The sequence below is a fragment of the Hordeum vulgare genome, chromosome 7H, assembly GCF_904849725.1.
Source record: "Hordeum vulgare subsp. vulgare chromosome 7H, MorexV3_pseudomolecules_assembly, whole genome shotgun sequence".
Lineage (NCBI taxonomy): Eukaryota > Viridiplantae > Streptophyta > Magnoliopsida > Poales > Poaceae > Hordeum > Hordeum vulgare.
The window spans coordinates 14,167,045-14,188,158 of NC_058524.1; the positions used below are offsets into that span (position 1 = coordinate 14,167,045).

Genomic DNA, 21,114 nt, shown 5'->3' on the forward strand with positions numbered 1-21,114 from the left:
AAATCTAGGGATACGTGCAAGCTTTATAATCTGGAAAGGAGGTAGTATTCATTTTTCCTTTTGGCTTTATGATTTTTAAATAATTTTTTAATTATATGTAAAAAAACATCACATAAATTACTGAAAACAATCACCACACATCTAGTTTATTTGTTCTATTCATTTTCCCTTTTGGCTTTATAATTCATGAAGTGTAACTAATGATTCACGGGTTTTTTGTTGAATATACGTGCAATTCAAAAAAATGTTTGTGAAATTTTTAAAAATATCATCATTATTATTTAAAATGGTCATGAAAATGTGAAAACAATGTTCGTCTAATTAATGTTTGTAACATTAGTAAGTTATTCATAACATTTATAAAGTGTTTACATATTTATAAAATATGTTTCATGAGACTTAAACATGGATTTGAAATGAAAAATAAGTTCACATAGTTTTAGAATGTTCTTCACAAAATAAATGAAAACATTCGTGCCATTTTGCAGGGTTTTTTAAATAACAACATTTGTTTAAAATGTTCAAACATGTGTTTTAAAATATTCATTTTTATTACAAAATGTTCAATATGCATTTTCCAAACGTTCAACATGGACTTGAAAAAGTTTAACATTTATTAAAAGAATGTACAACGTGTAAAAATATGTTCAACATGTATTCAGATAAACTCGACTTGTTTGATACATGAAAAAAGTGATGAAATCAAAAGGATAAAATATGAATGGAAACAAAGCTAAAGAAAACTGAAAGGAAATCAATGAAAAGCAATAGAGAAAACACATGGGAAAAAATAAAGAAAACCGATAAAATAACAATGAAAAGCAAAGTAACCAGTGTGAAAGGTTTTGGAAACGCCCTATGTCGATATAAAGAATCTTCCTAGAGCCTCTTTATTGTGTCGACCCACTAGAGCAGTTGCACAACAGAGCATAGAAATGATAAGTAAGATATAGCACCAGTGGTCGATTGCTGTAGTGGCTATTGATGCCATAGAAAGTGCCAAGAGTATGTTGGCCAGGCAGGCCTTCATCGGGTTTATTTTCATTCTGAAGTAAGCAGAGGCACCAAATTTATCGAGCTCTCCAATGCATCAGAAAAGGGTAAAGGTCTACACTAGCAAAAACATTAGCCTAATAGAAAATTACCAAGTTGTCTTCGTGGTAAGCTCTCAGCCACACAATACTAACTATCAGATCAACTTAATACTATACCTTAAATTCTACTCCCTTTGTTTCTGAATATAAGTCATTTTAGAGATTTCATTAGAAAACTACATACGAAGCAAAATGAATGAATCTATACTCTAAAATATGTCTATATACATCCGTATGTAGTTTTTTAATAAAACTTTTAAAAAAACTTATATTTAAAAACGAAAGAAGTACAGGACAATGTCTTGCTAACCGGTAACATGCACGTTATAGATGACTTTCACGTTGTAACACATGGGCGGATCGTCTCCGTGTGCAGTTCACGAGGAGAGTGTGAGCAGGTGGCATTAGAACTATGTGAATGCTAGTTTTTTAATACGGCTTCATGGTCATTTTATTGATGTGGCATACTTGTTAATCAGGAAAGAGAGTGAGGTTGTAGCTTACTCCCTCCACGGCTTAAAAGGCACCATTAAATTTACGTGCATTTTCATAATAGAAAAAATTTAAGGCGCGTTGCATTTACTCCTAGCAGCTAAGTATTACTTCGTTGTACTAGTATATATGTATGTGTAATATGAATGCTATTTTTCAGCCCATCTCACAATCAATCAATAACCACCTAGGTTTCAGAGAATTTCCAAACACGTCTTCTAAACCGTGACGGAGGTAGTAGCAAACATACAACCCTTGCACGTGACCATAGGCAAAAAATGGTTCTAGCCCAATCATATGCATGCGTTACCCCCAAATTATTAAATGTAGATACAACTCATAAAAAACAATACATTTGCATGGTTGTATCTTAAATTATTAATGCCCATATGATAACGCGATAAGAGACGATACATTGACACAAGCCTTAGTTGGACAAATAAAAAAGTAGGGGAGAGAAGATGACAAAGCAACCAAACACTAATGGAAAACGGGCCTTTGGCCGGGACCCTTTAGTCCCGGCCTGCCTCTGGGCCGGGACTAAAGGCCCGACCACGTCGCCCTAATTCTCAATGCCTCCCTCGAGGCTTTAGTCCCGGCCCGTAAAGAGCCTTTAGTCCCGGTTCGTGTCCCAAACCGGGACTAAAGGGCTACGCGGTGGGCAGCCCGCATGTGCGCCACCTTTAGTCCCGACTCGTTTCCCAAACCAGGACTAAAGGTCTGACACGTGGCCTGCCGTAGTGGTGGCAACCATTGTTATCCCTCTTTAGTCCCGGTTGGTGGCTCAACCCTGGACTAAAGGCCTAACACGTGGCCTGCCGTAGTGGTGGCAACCGTTGGTATCCCTCTTTAGTCCCGGTTGGTGGCTCAACCCGGGACTAAAGGCCCAAACGGTTTGCATCCCGCTTCACAAAACCACAACCGAAGCAGAGTCTCTGTCGCTTCGCCCTTTCTCTGTTCTTCTTCCTCTCTCGCTCTCGCTCTGTTCTTCCCCTCTCTTCTTCCCTTCTCTTCTTCCATCATGCCAACTCGCTTTGGAGAGGTGCTCGCACATGGCAAGACCAAGCTCGATGTCGTGTACACGAACGAGAGCAGGGAGGTGCCGCATTTTCTTAGACAGTTGAAGGAACGATGGCTTGACACCGCAGTGGATCATGAGAAGTTCTTGGGGCTTGATCTGGAGTACACGGCCGATCAACGCGGTGTTGCCATCATCCAACTATGTTTCAAACACCATGTCTTGATCTTCCAATGGGCGAGGTAAGTTTTGAGGCTTTCTTTGATCCAAGGTAATGACATTGTAAGTTTATTTGTTTCAATCATAGTTTGTTCCCTTCAAATAGTTGTAGTGAAACAATTTTGATTAGTTGAAGGGGAACACAATCTGATTGGAATAGTGTTCCATAATCTGAAAATTCGTATTAGAATCAACTAGTGTTTAATATGTTCCATTGGAATCATAGTTGGTTCGCTTCAAATAGTTGTAGTGAAACAATTTTGATTAGTTGAAGGGAACACAATCTGATTGGAATAGTGTTCCACAATCTGAAAAATCTGACTGGTTCAATATGTTCCATTGAAATCATAGTTGTAGTGATACAATTTTATGCGGTGTTCTTTGATCCAAGGTTATGAAAATTGCATATAGCTAGTGATCTCTCTAGGTTCCATTGGATAGCAATATGATATGTCATAGTCATGAAAATTGCATATAGCTAGTGATCTCTCTAGGTTCCATTAGATAGCTATAGTGATCTCTCTAGGTTCCATTGCATATGTTCTATTTGAATCCTAAAGATAATTTTCTCTTTAGTTGTAGTGAAACATGTTTCCTTATTGCAGCAGTATGTAAAATTTGTTCCATTTTATTTTGTTTCTGTTGCTGTAGTGACAAGCATTGTCCAGAACTCATGGACTTCCTTCGCAGCGACATCACTTTTGCTACCGTTGACATAACGAACGATAAGCTGAAGATGAGGTACAGCTTCGGTATTGAGATACCAACTGGTTGCCTCATTGATCTCCAAACGGTATTCAGGCTTCGACATGTAAGGACTTCGATGTCTCATATGGCAGTTGCCTTGATTGACGAGGAATATGGTAATATGAAGACCAATTTCCCAAAGTCTCAGCACAAACTTTGGGAGAAGGCCCCACTTGATCGTATCAACATTGAGTATGCAGCAAAAGATGCATACGTTTCATACGAGTTGTACCGCAAGATTCGAGTCGTCAACTATGGCGAGCGTCACCTCGAATAAGGTGGACATTCTGATTCGAGTCGTCAACTATGGCCAGAGTCACCTCAAATATATATATCTATGATAGCTATTATTATGTACTGTTTGGACTAGTATCATGTACTGCTTGGACCAATTTATATATGTCTAGTTTCTGTTTGTGCCATTATAGTTTTCAAATTTGAATGGTTTAGCCCTTTCTAACTTCATTTGCTACTTTTGAATGGTTTAGCCCTTTCTAACTTCATGGTATCATGCATTTCAACCACATATATATACAAAAAGTCTTCAGTTCAAATAAGTTCAAAAAATGAAATCCCTTTTGTAACAGATCTGTTTTTGATTAAAACAGTCATTTAAAAATGAAAGACCATTAGTCCCACGTGGCGTGCAGCGGAACCACGTGGCGTGCAGCGGAACCACGTGGCGTGCAGCGGAACCACATGGCGTGCCGCGGAACCACTTTTGTTGTGGGGGTCGCTTTTCCCTCTTCTCCTTGTGCTAGATATTTGTTATGCATTAGGGAAAGAAGGAATAGCGACCATCATCGATGGTCAAAAAATCAGGTGAGGGAGTGTCCACCATACATGAGAGAAGAAGAATGCCGACTGTTGTTGTGGGGTTGCTTCTCCTTCTTATCTTTGTGCTAGATATTTGTTATGCACTAGGGGAAGAAGGAGTAGCGACCATCATCGACGGTTGAAAAATCAGGTGAGGGAGTGTCCACCATACATGAGAGAAGAAGAATGTCGACTGTTGCTGTGGGGGGTCGTTTCTCCTTCTTCTCCTTGTGCTAGATATTGGTTATGCACTAGGGGAAGTAGGAGTAGCGACCATCATTGACGGTTGAAAAATCAGGTGAGCTAGTGTCCACCATATATGAGAGAAGAAGAATGTCGTCTCTTATTGTGGGGGTCGCTTCTACTTCCAAAGAGATTGTCCATTTTGTACACGAAGTGCATCTAGTTTTTGTCGTAGCCCTCTCAACTTTTTAACACATGCTATGCGGGTGAAATGATGATAGCATGTCAACTTTCAACATTTTCAGAGTTCATTTGTAGTGCTTTTTAATTTCAGGGTCAACTAGCTCAAAAAAAATAAGTAAATGCACGAAGAATACCAAATGAAGTCAGAAATTGTTGAAATTTTGTGATGTGCCTTTGAATGGTGCATTTTGAACACACAAAAAGAATGGAGTTCAAATAAGTTCAAAAAAATGAAATCCCTTTGTAAGAGATGAGTTCTCGTTCGAAACGCTGATACTTCGAGAGAGATTGTCCGTTTTGTACACGAAGTACATCCAGTTTTGTCGTAGCCCTCTCAACTTTTTAACACATGCTATGTGGGTGAAATGATGATAGCATGCCAACTTTCAACATTTTCAGAGTTCATTTGTAGTGCTTTTCAATTTCAGGGTTAACTAGCTCAAAAAAATAAATAAGTAAATGCACGAAGAATACCAAATGAAGTCAGAAATTGTTGAAATTTTTTGATGTGCCTTTGAATGGTGCATTTTGAACACACAAAAAGAATGGAGTTCAAATAAGTTCAAAAAATGAAATCCCTTTGTAAGAGATGAGTTCTCGTTCGAAACGCTGATACTTCGAGAGAGATGGCCCGTTTTGTACACGAAGTGCATCCATTTTTTGTCGTAGCCCTCTCAACTTTTTAACACATGCTATGTGGGTGAAATGATGATAGCATGCCAACTTTCAACATTTTCAGAGTTCATTTGGAGTGCTTTTCAATTTCAGGGTCAACTAGCTAAAAAAAATAAGTTAATAGTTGGATAGTCAAAATAATTATTTTTGAAAATATAAAATAGTTCTGCATTATTTATTCAATTTCAAACACTTTTCATTATCATAGTTTTGTCAAATTCTCAAATATGCAAAAATAATTTTAATAAAGATAGTTTTTAATTGAAAATAACAAAATAGTTAATAATTTGGATAGTCAAAATAATTACTTTTGAAAATAGAAAATAGTTTTGCATTATTTATTCAATTTCAAACACTTTTCATTATCATAGTTTTGTCAAATTCTCAAATATGCAAAAAGAATTTTAATAAACATAGTTTTTATTTGAAAATAACAAAATAGTTAATAGTTTGGATAGTGAAAATAATTACTTTTGAAAATATAAAATAGTTTTGCATTATTTATTCAATTTCAAACACTTTTCATTATCATAGTTTTGTAAATTCTCAAATATGCAAAAAGAATTTTAATAAACATAGTTTTTAATTGAAAATAACAAAATAGTTAATAGTTTGGATAGTCAAAATAATTACTTTTGAAAATATAAAATATTTTTGAATTATTTATTCAATTTCAAACACTTTTCATTATCATAGTTTTGTCAAATTCTCAAATATGCAAAAAGAATTTTAATAAACATAGTTTTTAATTGAAAATAACAAAATAGTTAATAGTTTGGATAGTCAAAATAATTACTTTTGAAAATAGAAAATAGTTTTGAATTATTTATTGAATTTCAAACACTTTTCATTATCATAGTTTTGTCAAATTCTCAAATATGCACAAAGAATTGTTAATAAACATAGTTTTTAATTGAAAATAACAAAATAGATAATAGTTTGGATAGTCAAAATAATTAATTTTGAAAATAGAAAAAAGTTGAAACTATATAAGAATTTATAGAGAAAATTCAACATAAATCTGCTTTAGAGAGGAGCTCGATGGAGAAGCTGCGACAGGGCTTATAAACAAGTGTTAGTCCCCCTCGCTGGGCGAGGTGGGACTAAACTTATCGTGCAGCCAAGGAGGGGCTTTAGTCCCGGGTGGAGCCACGCCCCGGGACTAAAGCCCCTCGCCTGCCGCCTGCCGAGGAGGGGCTTTAGTCCCGGTGCGTGGCTCCATCCGGGACTAAAGGCCCCTGCTTCCCGCCTTCTGGTCTGCCCGAAAAGAGGCCTTTAGTCCCGGGTCGTGGCTCCACCCGGGACTAAAGGGGGTCTTTAGTCCCGGTTCGAGCCACGAACCAGGACTAAAGATCCACCTATATAAGCGGGAGTTAGAAAAATTCCAACCCAAATCGTTCGTTTCTCTTCTTCTTCCTCTCGTTCTCCTACCTGGCGCGGCACACCGACGACCTCGACGACGCCGTCAGGCTGCCCGCCGTCATCCTCGCCGCCGCCTGCCGTCCTCCTCGCCGTCGCCGTCGTCCTCCTCGCCGCCGCCGTCCTCCTCGCCGCGCGCCACTGTCCTCCTCGCCGCGCGCCGTTGACACCTCCGGTCGGTAAGCCCCCCGCCCTCTCCTCCCCAACACTCCAGCCAGTAGAAGAAAAGAAGAAAAAGGAGAAGAAAGGAAGAAAAAGGAGAAGAAAGGAAGAAAAAGGAGAAGAAAGGAAGAAAAAGGAGAAGAAAAGAAGAAAAAGGAGAAGAAAAGAAGAAAAAGGGAAGGAGAAGAAAAGAAGAAAAAGGAGAAGAAAAGAAGAAAAAGGAGAAGAAAAGAAGAAAAAGGGAAGAAAGGAAGAAAAAGGAGAAGAAAGGAAGAAAAAAGAGAAGAAAAAGGAGAAGAAAGGAAGAAAAAGGGAAGAAAAGAAGTGAAAGATTTTTTTTGTCATTTAATTCCTATTGTTATTAGATTTGTGCTAGATTATTAGGGTTAGTAATATTTAGAATTAGGAAAAAGGAAAATAAGAAGAGGAGGAGAAGAAAAGAAGAAAAAGAAGAATAAGAAGAGGAGGAGAGGAGAAGAAGAGGAAAAATAGAAGAAGAGGAGAAGTAGAAGAAGAGAAAAAATTAGAAGAGGAGGAGAGGACAGGTAGAAGAAGAGAAGAGGAGAAGTAGTAGAAGAAGAGGAGAAGTAGAAGTAGAAGAAGAAGTAGAAGAAGAGGAGAAATAGAAGAAGAGGAAAAATTAGTTTAGGGTTACAAGAAGAAGAAATATATTTTTTGTCATTTAATTTTGCTATTGTATAGTGTATATGCTTAAGTTTTAATAGTGTTTCTTAGATTATTGCTTAATTTTGCTATTATATATGCTTAAGTGTCAATAGTTTAATTTTGCTATTGTATATGCTTAAGCGTTAATAGTTTATTTTTAGCAAAAAAATTAATAGAACTAGTTTATTTTTTAGTTCATTTTACGATGCCTATCCCGCATCCTCGTCATCGACTCGGCGGAGGACACCTGCTTGATCAGAGGGGCCCTGTGCGGGACTGGGCTCCGCCCGGCTGGTATTGGGAGGTGCTACCTTCCAGGGGGGCGTAGGCTGGTGAGGAGCCAGCCCGTCGTTGACCCGATCCTTGTTTGGTGGCGGTCGCATGGGACAGTGAGGGTGCCGAGGCTTCCGGACACTGCGGAGGTGGTATGTCACCGTGTCAGCGAGGAGGATGAGCACGTCCGTCGCTACATGCTTGCGTTGGAGGGCAGGTTCGAGCATACCTGACAGGTTCTTCGGGGATCTCACTGGAGCTATGATCCTGTGATGTTTCCTTCTCTTTGGGTGTCCACCACCCGCGCCGATACCCGTCGGGCGCTACGGTTATAGATGTATCAGTGATGCTATATGTATGATAGTATTCGAGGAGTATTAGTGATAATATTCGACGATGTACGGACAAAAGAGATGATGTATTTGCTTATAATTGAATGCATGCTAATTTGAATACTACTTTATTTTACGATTTGGTTTTGCTTATTGAATGCTCAAATTGGAAAAGTACTCCTACTTTGAATACTATGCAGAAATCTAGGAGTCCCGGGTGGAGCCACGACCCGGGACTAAAGTTGTTTTGCAACGGAGTTCCTGATAGAATAATTCTTTTTTGGTACAAAGGTTAAGAGAATCCGTTAGACATATTTTAGAGTTTAGGTTCTAGCCAAGACCCGGGACTAAAGGTCCTCCTATATAAAACGACACTTCGAAGTTTCCAACCCCTCTTATATAGTTTGTTAGTTTATTAGTTAATCAAATGTCCGTTTTTTGCAGAACTATGGATCCACATATCAGGAACCTCGAAGAGGAAGAACTTCTCGAAGATATAATCAAAGACAGCCCCGACGTTGAACCAACTGAATCTCCGTCGTCATATCTAAACCCCTCCGGATATGGAATGGAGGTCGACCGACACGAAGATGAAGCCGATGGGGCAGGAGATAGGTCCAATGACGGAGAAGGTGATAGCTCCACTGATGGAGAAGCCGGTGGAGAAGCCGGTGAAGAAATAATAAAGTCCGGCGAGGTATACATATGAAGTTCGACAATCACTTGTAATATGTGAAAAATATTGGAGATAAATCTATATTGTATACATATACATTCATTTGACGAATGTTTCTCCCTCTTAGGCCTCCACATCAAGCAAAGCTACGAAATGAGGCCCGACTAGAAAGTTGGATGCACGGACGCATTACACCTTTGAGGTGATATTGCCTACGGGCGAACCCAAGCTTCCTAAGAATGCTGCTGACACATTCAAGAAGCAATGTGGAGTTCTCGTTAGGGATCACGTCCCGATCAGTGTTCGGGAGTGGAACAAGCGCAAAGGGGCAGCCGATAGTGACTGTGTCGCCGAAAGGTACGAAGATAATCTTTGAAATGATCTCATGTCACATTTCAACCTGCCAGAATGTGAGAATGAAGACGCCGCAGACAAACTAAGGGCCAAAGTCAAGCAGTGGACTCTAAAGAAGATGGTCGAACTGTTCCGTAGCTGGAAGAAGAAGCTATGGAAAAACTATCTGAAGACAAAGAAAGTGCCAGTATTCGAGGGGTATCTAGCCAAGCAGGCGAATCACTGGAAGGCATTTCAAGAGTACAAGGAGTCAGAAGATGCCCAGGCATTATTAGAAAAGAACAAGATAAATGTCGACAAGAAGTAATATCACCAGAAGCTGGGGCCAGGGGGCTATGAGACTGCCATCCCAAAGTGGGATAAGAAAGAGCAAGATCTGCTAGATAAAGGCATCGTACCTGAACCACTCCGTGATGAGTGAGAATTGAGAGCAAGAAATTGGTTCCTTGCGCATGGTGGTTCGTACGACGAAGAAACAGGGGACCTCATCTGAAGTGACGGTCTTAGGATACCCAGGGAGAATTGGAAAAGGATAGTGAAAGAAATTAAGGAGGGAAAAAGAAAGTTCACTGCAGATAGAGAGAAAGATTTTCTCACACTGGTCCTCGGCAATGATGAACATGGGGGACAAACGCGAGGCTTCGGTCCTTCTTACCCGTGGTGGCTTGGGTTTGCCAGAGACCAAGACACTTACAGAAGCCGAGAGAGAGCAAAGAAGCGGCAGCAGGATGAGGAGAATGACAAGTTCAACCAGTTGCTTGCCAGGATTAACGAGCAACAGAAGCAGATTGATGAGCTTAGAGGAGTAGCGCGCCAGGAAGATCCTGCATTTGATATTACCGGCGCCCCATCTAAGCGGAAAAGCAGCGTGGCTGAATCTGAGGCCCCGCCCGACGATGCACGAAGAATGATAGAGGGCGGTCCCGGCTACCCCGTGGATGGAATCAAGGAGTCAACATCATGTGAACTCCATCAGAAATTCAAGAACATATCCATGAAGGTGGCCGTCGGACAAGCTTTACCTTCTGGCCCTGATGCACGCTGGCATGGCCGTGAGATTCCAACTGGCTTTGCCAAAGTCGGGGTAGATGAAATCATGGCGGGGTTTCATGATATGGAGCTCGACATAGCTGGACCCGAAGATGAGAGGACACTCGGAGAAGTATTGGGTGGAGTCATCCTATTGGACAAGAACTACATCATGCTTCCAGGCTCGGCCCCAAGGACAACACCGCCTCCGAGTCGTCACAGGTCACCTACACCTCCATTACCTCCAAGCCCTCCACATGACGTCGGCCAGCACAACACGAGTCCATCTCGATCACCGCCGTCGGACTTGGGTCGTCCGTTTCCACCGCCGCCCGCTCCGGATACTAAGCGGAAGCGTGCCACCAAGAACGCTCCGCCGACGATTTCTAAGCGACCGAGCCCCCCAAAGCGCAAACGGTCGCCCCTCCCAAAGGTACCTCATGCTAATCTTCCTATCAGACCTTATGATCGTACCCCCGAGGAAAACTCCAGGATAGCAAAGGAACATCATGATGCGCAGATGAAAAAGAAGGAACCCGAGCCCCGCCCGGAATACACCGAGAAGCAAATAGCATTTGCAAAATACTTCACGACCCTTCCATCACAGTATGACTTACACCATAAGCCTGATGACTATACACGCACATTGCAGAAGGAAGTGAAAAAGACCATGTCACGTGCAAGTGCAAGTGGGAGCAAATCAAGTTCAACTACAAGCAAGAAAAAATCAGACGTTCCTCAGCTTGGACAACAGGCCAAATAGTCGATCCCACCCCTCAGGGTGTTAACCGAGAATGTCCCCCCTCCGGTGCAGGGGCAAGATTTGGAATTAGCAAAGAAGTGGACGGCTGAATGGGGTGTCCCGGTTGAAGACATTCTGGCTTCCCAAGACGACTGGTTACCCAAGGCTGTGGTAGCCCCTAAGCCACAGTTTGTCATGAGAGCGCCTTTGATCAGCAAAGATGATCTCCCAACAAATATGCGTTACTTGCATACATGGTACTTAAGTGAATCAAAGAATGGGAGAACGATGATCGTGGTGAGTGTCCCACGGGAGTACTACGGCCGCCCCGAAGAAATCCATATCGACTTTGATGAACTCTTCCAGATGTACAATGGCGACGCCCTCGACAAATCGCTTATGAGTTGCTATTGTCTGTAAGTTTTTCAATTCGTTGTCTACATATAACTTGTTTAGTTATTTCAATTCATTGTCTATATATAACTTGTACTCTATTATGCAGAATGAAGATTCTGGATTGTAAAAGTAAGAACATCCTAAATATTGGGTTTATTGACCCAGATAAAGTACATATAGCGTCGCTAACTAATAAACCCAAGGAGACGGAGGAAAACCTTCTAAGGTTTCCAACAGATCAAAATTTCTGTGACCACATACTGTTTCCATACAACTTCAGGTGAGGGTCTTTACTCTGTTGTGTCCATTCACTTATATATATACATGTGCTGCTTCCATTGAATTCTGTTGGACATTCAAATTGATAAGGGAAGAGTTGATGCCTTCGACCCATTATCGAGACCCTTGGAACAGTTCCAAACCCTGCAGGACATGCTCCAAGGGTAATTTCAATCATTCTTGCGCTCTATCGGTCTCTTTCGATGATTTTCTGATATATCAATTAATGAAAAACTTAGCAAATCATTATCCTTGTCGGGCAGGGTTTGGAAGCGGTTCAAGTGCGTGACTCCCGGTATCGAGCCTGAGAAGCTGACCTTTAGAGCGGCTCAGGTAAGTAGTAGTATGATATACTTCTATTTTCAATACATTTATGATGCTAGATTATTATTTTGATTATATATATTCTATTCTCGTAAAGTGCGACCAGCAGACACGAGGAACGCATCTATGCGGATACTATGTTTGCGAGACCATTCGCACGTTTACCTCTGAGCACAAGGATCACAGATACACGTAAGCAATGAACATTCACACCTCTATTTTTACCCGTCATTCTTTGTTATCATGATTGATATTCATATTCATCTCCTCTTCTTATATAGTACACGGCCATGAGGACGAAGGTCCTACCAGAGCAACGCGCGATTGCTGTTGTAGAGGAGCTTGCGACCTTTCTGAGGACGGAAGCTATAGATGACAAAGGACGATTTAGTGTAGCTAGGGGTCATTACTGATGTTCGTCCATGTAATCGAATAAACGGGCTCTAGTCCCGATAATTCAGATCTCCATATAATTGTATATATATGCTCGCTTGTAAGATAAGTTAATCTTATATATATATGCATAATTATTTCTATTTAAATTATATGAAAACTAATTCCCGAACATCAAACGAGGCATCACGTTAATCTTCCGAACACCTAAACCCTAAAACCCTAAAACCCAAAAATAATTTCATTCAAAATAAAACCCAAAAATAAACAAAATCTGAAACTCTTTAGTCCCGGTCCGTGTAACGAACCGGGACTAAAGGGCCTGCCCCTGAGGACGCTACGAGGCGCCCATGTGGAGCACCTTTAGTCCCGGCTTGAAACAGGGCCGGGACTAAAGGTTAGGCCTTTAGTCCCGCACCTTTAGTCCCGGTTAGTGAACCGGGACTAGAGGCCCTTACGGGCCGGGGCTAAAGGCCCCGTCCCCACTAGTGAAATCATTCAAACATAACATGGGTGCTCAGCAATTTTGATGACCGCTAATAGCAATCCATATAGCAAAGCTACATGTTGGACTTTGTTTTCCGTTAAAAAATTATATATTTCCGTTTTAAAATATATATAGCAAATCTGCTGGGCATGAGATAAGTCTACTAGCAGTTGCGTAGTAAATAACAACCATAGTAGTTGTTGCTGGAGTTAATGGTTGTGAAAGATAATATGGCCACATATAGTCCGTCAAAATAATACATGTGACCTGCTTTGTGCAGCAGGGCCATCACGACATCATATCGCCGTTCTAATTCTAGTTCTAATCTTTAGGTCCACTGTGTCAGTTTTGTGACCTGCTTCTTCAAATGGGATCGATGGCTAGGCACGTCTCTATTTCCCACAGGCTACACTACTACTCTTACAAAAGTAAATACCACTAACAACTTTTAGTTATCATTGCACCGCGCACGTTTCTACTAGGTGTCTTGTATGAATGCGTCTTAATGATGAACTTCCAATCCAAGTATGCTTTTGATAAGGCAAAACTAGGTCATAGTGTAGCATATCTCTAAATCTGGTCAGCGTCTTTATTTCGTTTACATCATTAATTTTAGCTTGTACTTCCAACTGACACTCAAGCTAATCACATAGTGACACGACAACTGATCCCCATGTCACTAACTAATCATGTCGCTTTTGCTCATAAGTCAACCATCGCCATCACGTACTACAAAGATAAAATCAAGGCAAGAACCTCTAGGCCAAAATACACACTTTGTACTATTTGCAAAATGGGAGAAAATCTATGCAAGAATGGAAACCAAATACTACTCTTCTACCACAAACTTTTTCCAGATGATTTGAAATCTGAGAAAACTTAGATTCCGAAGGATAGGTTAGTTCTTAAGATTCTCGGAAGAGTTAGGAGAACTTTTTGTGTTTGAAATTGTAATTCAATCGTTCATTGTGACTATGAAACATTACCGATACCTATAATGATAATTTCTTTCCTTCTTCCATTAAGATGACCATATAATTAATACTCTATTCTCAACGACCACCTTTTATGACTTCATTTTCTGTAGTGCACCATGCTATCCGTAAAACCGAAAGTTACCCAAACTCTTTATTAGGAGGGTGTCCTAAAATGGCACAAACAAGTGATTAGACAACAATGCGCACTTGTCCTTTTCACTCCACAATACTACTCGACAACAACCACCTACATGCTATAGCACCGAATGATTTCTCCATCATCATGAGAGCAAAATCGAATGCTACTTTTCGGAAAAGGAAAGACGACATAATTTATTTCATAATTTGGACTATCGGCCATTCGTTCTAGTTCTAATCCCTCGGGTCACTTGAGTTACCTTCTTCAAACGAAATTGATGGCTATACATGTTTTCCTTCAAATGGGATTGGGCAATAAAAGATAGCCATGGTAGTCGTTGATGAATATAATGTCTTGCCATTAGGTGACGTGCATGGTATAAATGACTTTCACGTTGGAACACATGGGTCGATAGTCTTCGTGTGCGGTACAAGAGGGGGGTGCGAGCAGGTGGTGTTAGTTGCATGGATAAAAAGAAGGGGATAGAAGACGACGAAGAATAATTAATAAAATAGTTGCATGCATTGCCGAGATGCAAAGGCCAGGGGCAGCCAAACATTTGAAAAATAGTATGGCTGTTCGGAACTTTGGTGACCACTGATAGTAATCTATATAGCAAAGATACATGTTGGACTCAGTTTTTCATTCAAAATCTATATTTCCATTTTGAAATCTATATAGAGCAAAGCTGTTGGGCTTGAGATAAGTCAAGTAGCAGTTGCGTAATATATGATAGCAATAGTAGTAGTTGGTGGAATTAATAGTTGCGAAAGGCAATATGGACACATATAGTGCGTCAAAATAGTACATGTGATGAAAGTGCAGCAGGGCCATCACGACATCATATCAATGTACTAATTCTAGTTCTAGTCTTTAGGTCCGCTCTGTCACTTTAGTGAGCTTCTTCTTCAAATGGTATCGATGGCTAGACACGTCCCTATTTTCGACAAACTAGGCTACTACTATTACAAAAGTCAATACTACTATAATAATTAATTAGCACTGCACCACACAAGTTTTTGGGTGTCTTGTATGGTTGGGTCTTAATAATGAACTTTCAATCCTGACATGGTTGCGTCTTCGTGTAGCATTTCTAAATCCGGTCAACATGTTAACATCTTGTTCCACTAAAGATAAAAACACTCATCATGGCCACGTTTCGGTGTGTTGACATGTTCAAAGCTTCATCACATAGCTATCCATTCACGACAACTTTATTTCGTTTCAATTATTATTTACCCTGTACTTCCAACTGGAACTCAAGCTAATCACATAGTGGCACGACAAGTGATCCCCCCATTGCTAATTAATCATGCTCCTTTTGCTCATAAGTCAATCATCGTCATTATGTACTAGAAATATAAATCAAGGAGAACCTCTAGACCAATCCACACACTTTCTCCTACTTTAAAAATAGGAAAAATTCTAAGAAAGAACAAAAGCGATATACTACACTGCTACCACACACTTTGTCCCATTGATTTGAAATCTGAGAAAAACTTAGATTCCAATGGATATGATTAGTTTGAAGGTTCACAAAGTGCCCACTTGAACAATTAAATTGTTCAGGGTCACTATGAGACATTACCGTACCTGTAATGATAGTTTGTTTCCTTTGTTAATTAAGATGTCCATATAATTAATACTCTATTCTCAGTGACCACCTTCTATGACTTGTTTTTCTTTTTTCTTTTTTTGCAGTGCACCACGCTATCTCCACAAAACCAAAACTTTCCCAAAGTGTATTTTAGTAGGGTGTCCTAAAATGGCAAAAACAAGTGATTACACTGCAATGCACACTTGCCCTTTTCACTCCACAATACTACTCGACAACAACCACATATAGGCTATAGCACCGAATGATTTTTCCATCGTCATGTCAGCAAAATCTAAAACGACTTATTAGGGAAAAAAGGAAGTGCTAGTTTAATTACAGACATTCGGACTACCGGCCATTAATTTTAGTTCTAATCCTTAGGTCCCTCGTGTCACAGTAGTCACCTTCTTCTTCAAATGAGATTGATTGATATACACGTTCTTGTTCAAATGGGATTGGGTAATAAATGATAGCCATGGTAGTCGATGATGGATATAATTGTTTTGAAAGAGAATATGGCGATATATAGTGCGTAAAATAATACGTGCGACCAAAATGCATCAGCGCCATCACGACATCATATCACAGTTCCAATTCTAGTTCTAATCTTTAGTTCCCTCATGTCACGTTAGTACCCTTCTTCAAATGGGATTGATGGCTACCATTACTAAAAAGTTAATAGTACTACTACTAGCAACATTAATTAGCATTGCACCGCACAAGTTTCTGGGTGTCTTGTATGGTTGCGTCCTAATCACGAATTTGCATTCCTGGCATGTTTTTAACAAAGGGAAACTACGACTTAGTGTAGCATTTCTAAATCTGGTAAACATGTTAACATCTTGTTCCATTAAAGAGAAATACACTCGTCATGGCCACGTTTGGGTACTATTGCAGAGGCCGGAGGTACTCCTCCTTTTCAAAAAAAAAAAAGGCCACGTTTGGGTTTCTCCACAGGTTCAAGGCTTATTTACAAAGCTATACACTCACTGCAACTTTTCCCCGTTTCCATCACTAATTGTACCGTGCACTTCAATTTTTGCACCTTATTACCAGCTAGAACTATACAGAAGCTAATCACAAAGTGCTATGACAAGTTAACCACACACCACTGAATAATATTTCCCTTTTGCTCATAAGTCTACCACCGTCGTCGTGCACTAGAATGATAAATAAAGGCAAGAACCTCTAGGACAAATCACGCACTTTGTCCTATTTTGATAATAAGTGGAAAACTACTCAAGAACACAAGCTATATGGTTTTTTTAGAAAAGGAGGATGATCCCCGGCCTCTGCATCAGGGAGATGCATGCGGCCATTTTATTGATTATTCTCGAGGACCTTACAAAGTATTACAACAATATGTCTGAATCCACCATCTTCGCAACATCTATCGCTACTCCTATCCATATGATGAAGGGGTGCTAGCTGGGCCACATACCCAGATCACTTACCTAAGCCTAACATCAAAAGTCGGAAGCCCCGACAGATCCGGTCAAGCCATCTGCCACATACCGGGTCTAGGGCACAAAACCGATCTGACGCACTCGTGTGCTATCGCCGCCATCTTCCACCGGTCCGTCTTCAGAGCAAATATCGAGGCTTCTACCTTGTGTAGCCACTCTGCCATTGACGTCACCATGACGCCAGATAGCTACCTCCTCCTGCGCGAGTCCATCTCCACGCATCGGACGCCGAGTCCCCACAGCGCCATGCCGCCGATATCCGCCGCCATCAATGTGTGAGATGAAGCACCGCTCCACCATTCCTCCAGCCAACACTTGCTCCAAAACGATGCCCCCAGGAGGGAGGGCGATAAAACGCCATCATCGTCCGATCCAGGAAGACCCAGATCTAGGGTTTCCCCCGGAGCATCCAAAGCCTGATGACGCAAACAACAATGCCGTTGCTCCACCAGACGAGCGCCGCCAACGTCACAGCCTCCAAGATGTAGCAGGCCAAAATGCGCCGACATCGACCCGCCGCCACCTCCACCACCGCTTGAGCAGCCCCCGAGCAACGCCTTCAGGAAGGAACACGCCACCGCGGTGTCGTCGTCGCTTGGACCAAGGGGATCTGAGGTTTTCACCTGAGCTCCTGGGAGGGGTGGAAGGAAGGGGATCCTCTCCAAAGCCTCCAACAAGGGGAACAACACCCAAAGGCGCTCCCTTCGGAGTGGCCGCCGCACCGGCCAAGGGACTCCCCCGGAACCCTTCCAACCACCGGATCTGCAGGGCCAGCACCCAAGAACAGCGAAAAACCATCTGGGGCCGGATCCGCTGCAGATCGGAGTAGATCGGGGTCAACTAGAAGCAACACCATGGCCACCAGCATCCAGCGAGGACCGCCGCCGCAACCGCCGCCACCCCCAGCACCGTCCAGGTCAAAGAGGGATCCACCGACCGCGTACAGGGGCCACCACCGCCTGCACCCGCCGGAGCACCTGCCGCGGGCCGCCGCCGTGCGCCCCACTCCCCACCACTGCTCGCCGAGGCCTGCCCCCTCGCGCCCGATCGCGATTGACACAAGCCACCGCCATCAACCACCTAGATCCGCCGCCCGCGGAGGAAGGGGAGCCGGGAGAGGGAGTCCCCCGCCGCCGCCGTCTGCCACACGTGGTTTACCGGCGGCGTCACCCGGCGGCGGCGAGGAGGGGAGGATGAGAGAGCGGCGGCGGCGCCTGGGGCTTGGGAGCCCCCGAGTCGCCCAGGGCGGGGGCGACGCGAGGGGTGTTCGGCAGGGGCTGGGGAGAGATGTGCGGATGCTGTTCTTTAAAAATTGGGAGAGATTTTCACTGGCCTCTGCACCAACAAGGGATGCATACGGCCATTTTAGTATGAGTACCAAGATAAACATGGTCCTCATAATTTCTTTAAATGAGTATCAAGATTTTTTTAATGAGTGGTTTTACCACACGCCAAACTTGATCCTCAATAAATGGAAGAAAACTCCATGTGCATCACCTATCAGTTCTAGGAATTGAACTCGGGTCGTTGGGCTGCACAACCGCATGTCCAACCACTGAGCCAAGGCTCTCTTTGCTCACAAGCTATATGGTACACTGCTACAACACACTTTGTTCCATTGATTTGAAATATCATACGTAACAACATAGATTCTGATGGATAGGATTAGTTTTGAAGATTAATGTTGCTATTCTCAGAAGAGTTAGGAGAAACTTTTGTGTTTTAAAATGTAAGTAAATAGTTCATGGTCACTATGAAATTAACACTACCGGTACCTTTAATGAAAATTTATTTCCTTCATTAATTAAGATGTCGATATAATTCAGACTATTCTCAATGGCCACCTTTTACGACTCTGCTTTTTTTTGTAGTGCACCACACTACCGCTGACAAACCGAAACCTTCCCAAAGTCTCTACTAGGAGGGTATCCTAAAATGGCACAAGAAATGATTAGACAACAATGTGTCTTTGTCTTTTTCACTCGACATTGCCAGTACTCGACAACAACCACCTATAGGCTATATATAGCACTGAATGATTGGTCCATCACCGTGGCAGCAAAATGTTACGCTAATTTTCCATAGAAAGGAATGCCAGCACTGGTTTAATTCCACACACTTGGACTACCGGCCATTCAAACATGATGAGAAAGTTGTTACGTTCCTACAGAAGAATATAAGATCAGTGGTGACTGCAAAAAATGCATAAGGAGGACACATGAAATAATTGGATTCTTATATAAAGATCATGCGAAATTCCTGCTTTAAATTTTGATTACGTGCAAGAATCCAACGCTACAGCTTGGAGCTCACTATAAAAGCCCACAAGACCCCCAGGCCATAACACCAGCTAGAAGCCTCACCGACTCACCGACCAGACCACTTCACTCCACACCCAAATGGCGATGACTCAAGAAGAAGAGCTGGCTACGAAGGTAACCTTCTACGCGCTCGCCGTGGCCGTTCTCCTCGCCTTTGTCGCGGACCGGGCCTGCGCCGACGGCTGGGGCTGTGCCGTGGCCAACGTCATGTCGCTGATACCTGGCTATCTAGCCATACTCGTCCCGCTTCTCTTGCCACTGGCGATCATGCTCTTCTTCTTCCTCCGCGGCGCCGGCAGCAGCAGCAAGGTATGTACTCACTCTTCTCCACGCCTCTCCGTTCCATGCATGCCTCTCTGTAGTCTGTACCATGGTTCTGCTTCTCATGAGTCATGATGATGATGATGATGATCCTCAAATGTGATAGGCTGCGGACGCAGAGGATGTGGAGGAGCGACCTTCCGGCGATGATGAGTTTTCCTTGTGTCTTCAGTTTCTTCTGCTTCTGGCGACGTTGACGGGAACCATCTGTTTCGCTTTATACAAGTATGGATATCCAGAGTTGTTCGATCTTGTCGGCCGCGTGGCTCTCTTCTTCATTTTCGTGGGTGAAGCCCTCGTCTACGTCCGTGCTGCACTGTCGCTGTGGAGGACGAACCCCAAGCCCAGCAACATGGTGGCTGCAGAGTAACGGAGCATCGCCCACTTACTCAGGTAACCAACATTAATTAATTAAACTAAGCTCAACATCAACAGTAGGCTTCTTCAAAAGTAGTGTATCTCAAGTCTGAACATCGTGTTTTGTTTGTACCAACAAATTGGTAGAAGATGATGATGCAAGTAATGTTCTGCGAGTACTCCCTCCGTTTTTAAATATAAGTCTTTTTTAGAGATTTCACTAAATGACTACATGCAAAGTAAAATGAATGAATCTATACTTTGAAGTATGTCTATATACATCCGTATGTAATTTCCTGATGAAATCTCTAAAAAGACTTATATTTAAAAACGGAGCGAGTAGTAGTCAAGTAGGTTCTGTCTGCATGCATGTTTGCTATCAACTGAAAGTATAATTGTTGTCCGGCCCCAGTCATCACTCATCACCAACCACCAATGCTACTCTTGTACTAAACCGCCACACGTTGGTAGATATCGATAAAATAGTACTAATTAATAAATTTTCTGCTCGCTCCTCAAATGTTTGCACTTCCGTTGTTCCTTGTCTCAACTTGAAATGCCATTGATCTTGATACAGTTTCGTAATTTCACTGGCCAGGTGCACAGCATCTCGAGCTGAGCATAGCAACATGATGGAGAGTACTACGCAGTACTGTACCTGCTGCAGGGGCGCCTCTGCTTCCTTCTAGCTTTGTTGCTGTTCTAAATAAAGAGACGGACATGCATGTCGTGTGATGTGTACTACCTAGTAATCTATTCAGTGTAACCATTAGTATCTGCGGTAATATGGTAGTTTGCCTGGTCACTCGGTACCGAACCTATCGACCTAACGAAGCATGGATGTGTTGCTGTCGTTTACCTGTACGCTCTGATGAAGAGCTTCCATTCTACGCTATAGTATGTGATATACCATAGCA

The 21,114-nt window shown here is 42.1% G+C and overlaps 1 protein-coding gene across 1 annotated transcript; it reads left to right on the plus strand.

Annotated features, from left to right (window-relative positions):
- The first annotated feature begins 19,543 nt into the window (after positions 1-19,543).
- On the plus strand, positions 19,544-21,114 carry LOC123410803. The gene is made up of 3 exons (XM_045103744.1): positions 19,544-19,828; positions 19,947-20,233; positions 20,796-21,114. Exons 1-2 carry the CDS (start codon positions 19,598-19,600, stop codon positions 20,208-20,210), a joined length of 495 nt encoding a protein of 164 aa, XP_044959679.1. The 5' UTR covers positions 19,544-19,597; the 3' UTR covers positions 20,211-20,233; positions 20,796-21,114.

Excerpts from the sequence above, each read along its gene's own strand:
- LOC123410803 (XM_045103744.1), top strand. The coding sequence starts at position 19,598 with ATGGCGATGACTCAAGAAGAAGAGCTGGCTACGAAGGTAACCTTCTAC. Across the intron at positions 19,829-19,946 it reads GCGCCGGCAGCAGCAGCAAG|GCTGCGGACGCAGAGGATGT; the intron begins GTATGTACTCAC and ends CAAATGTGATAG.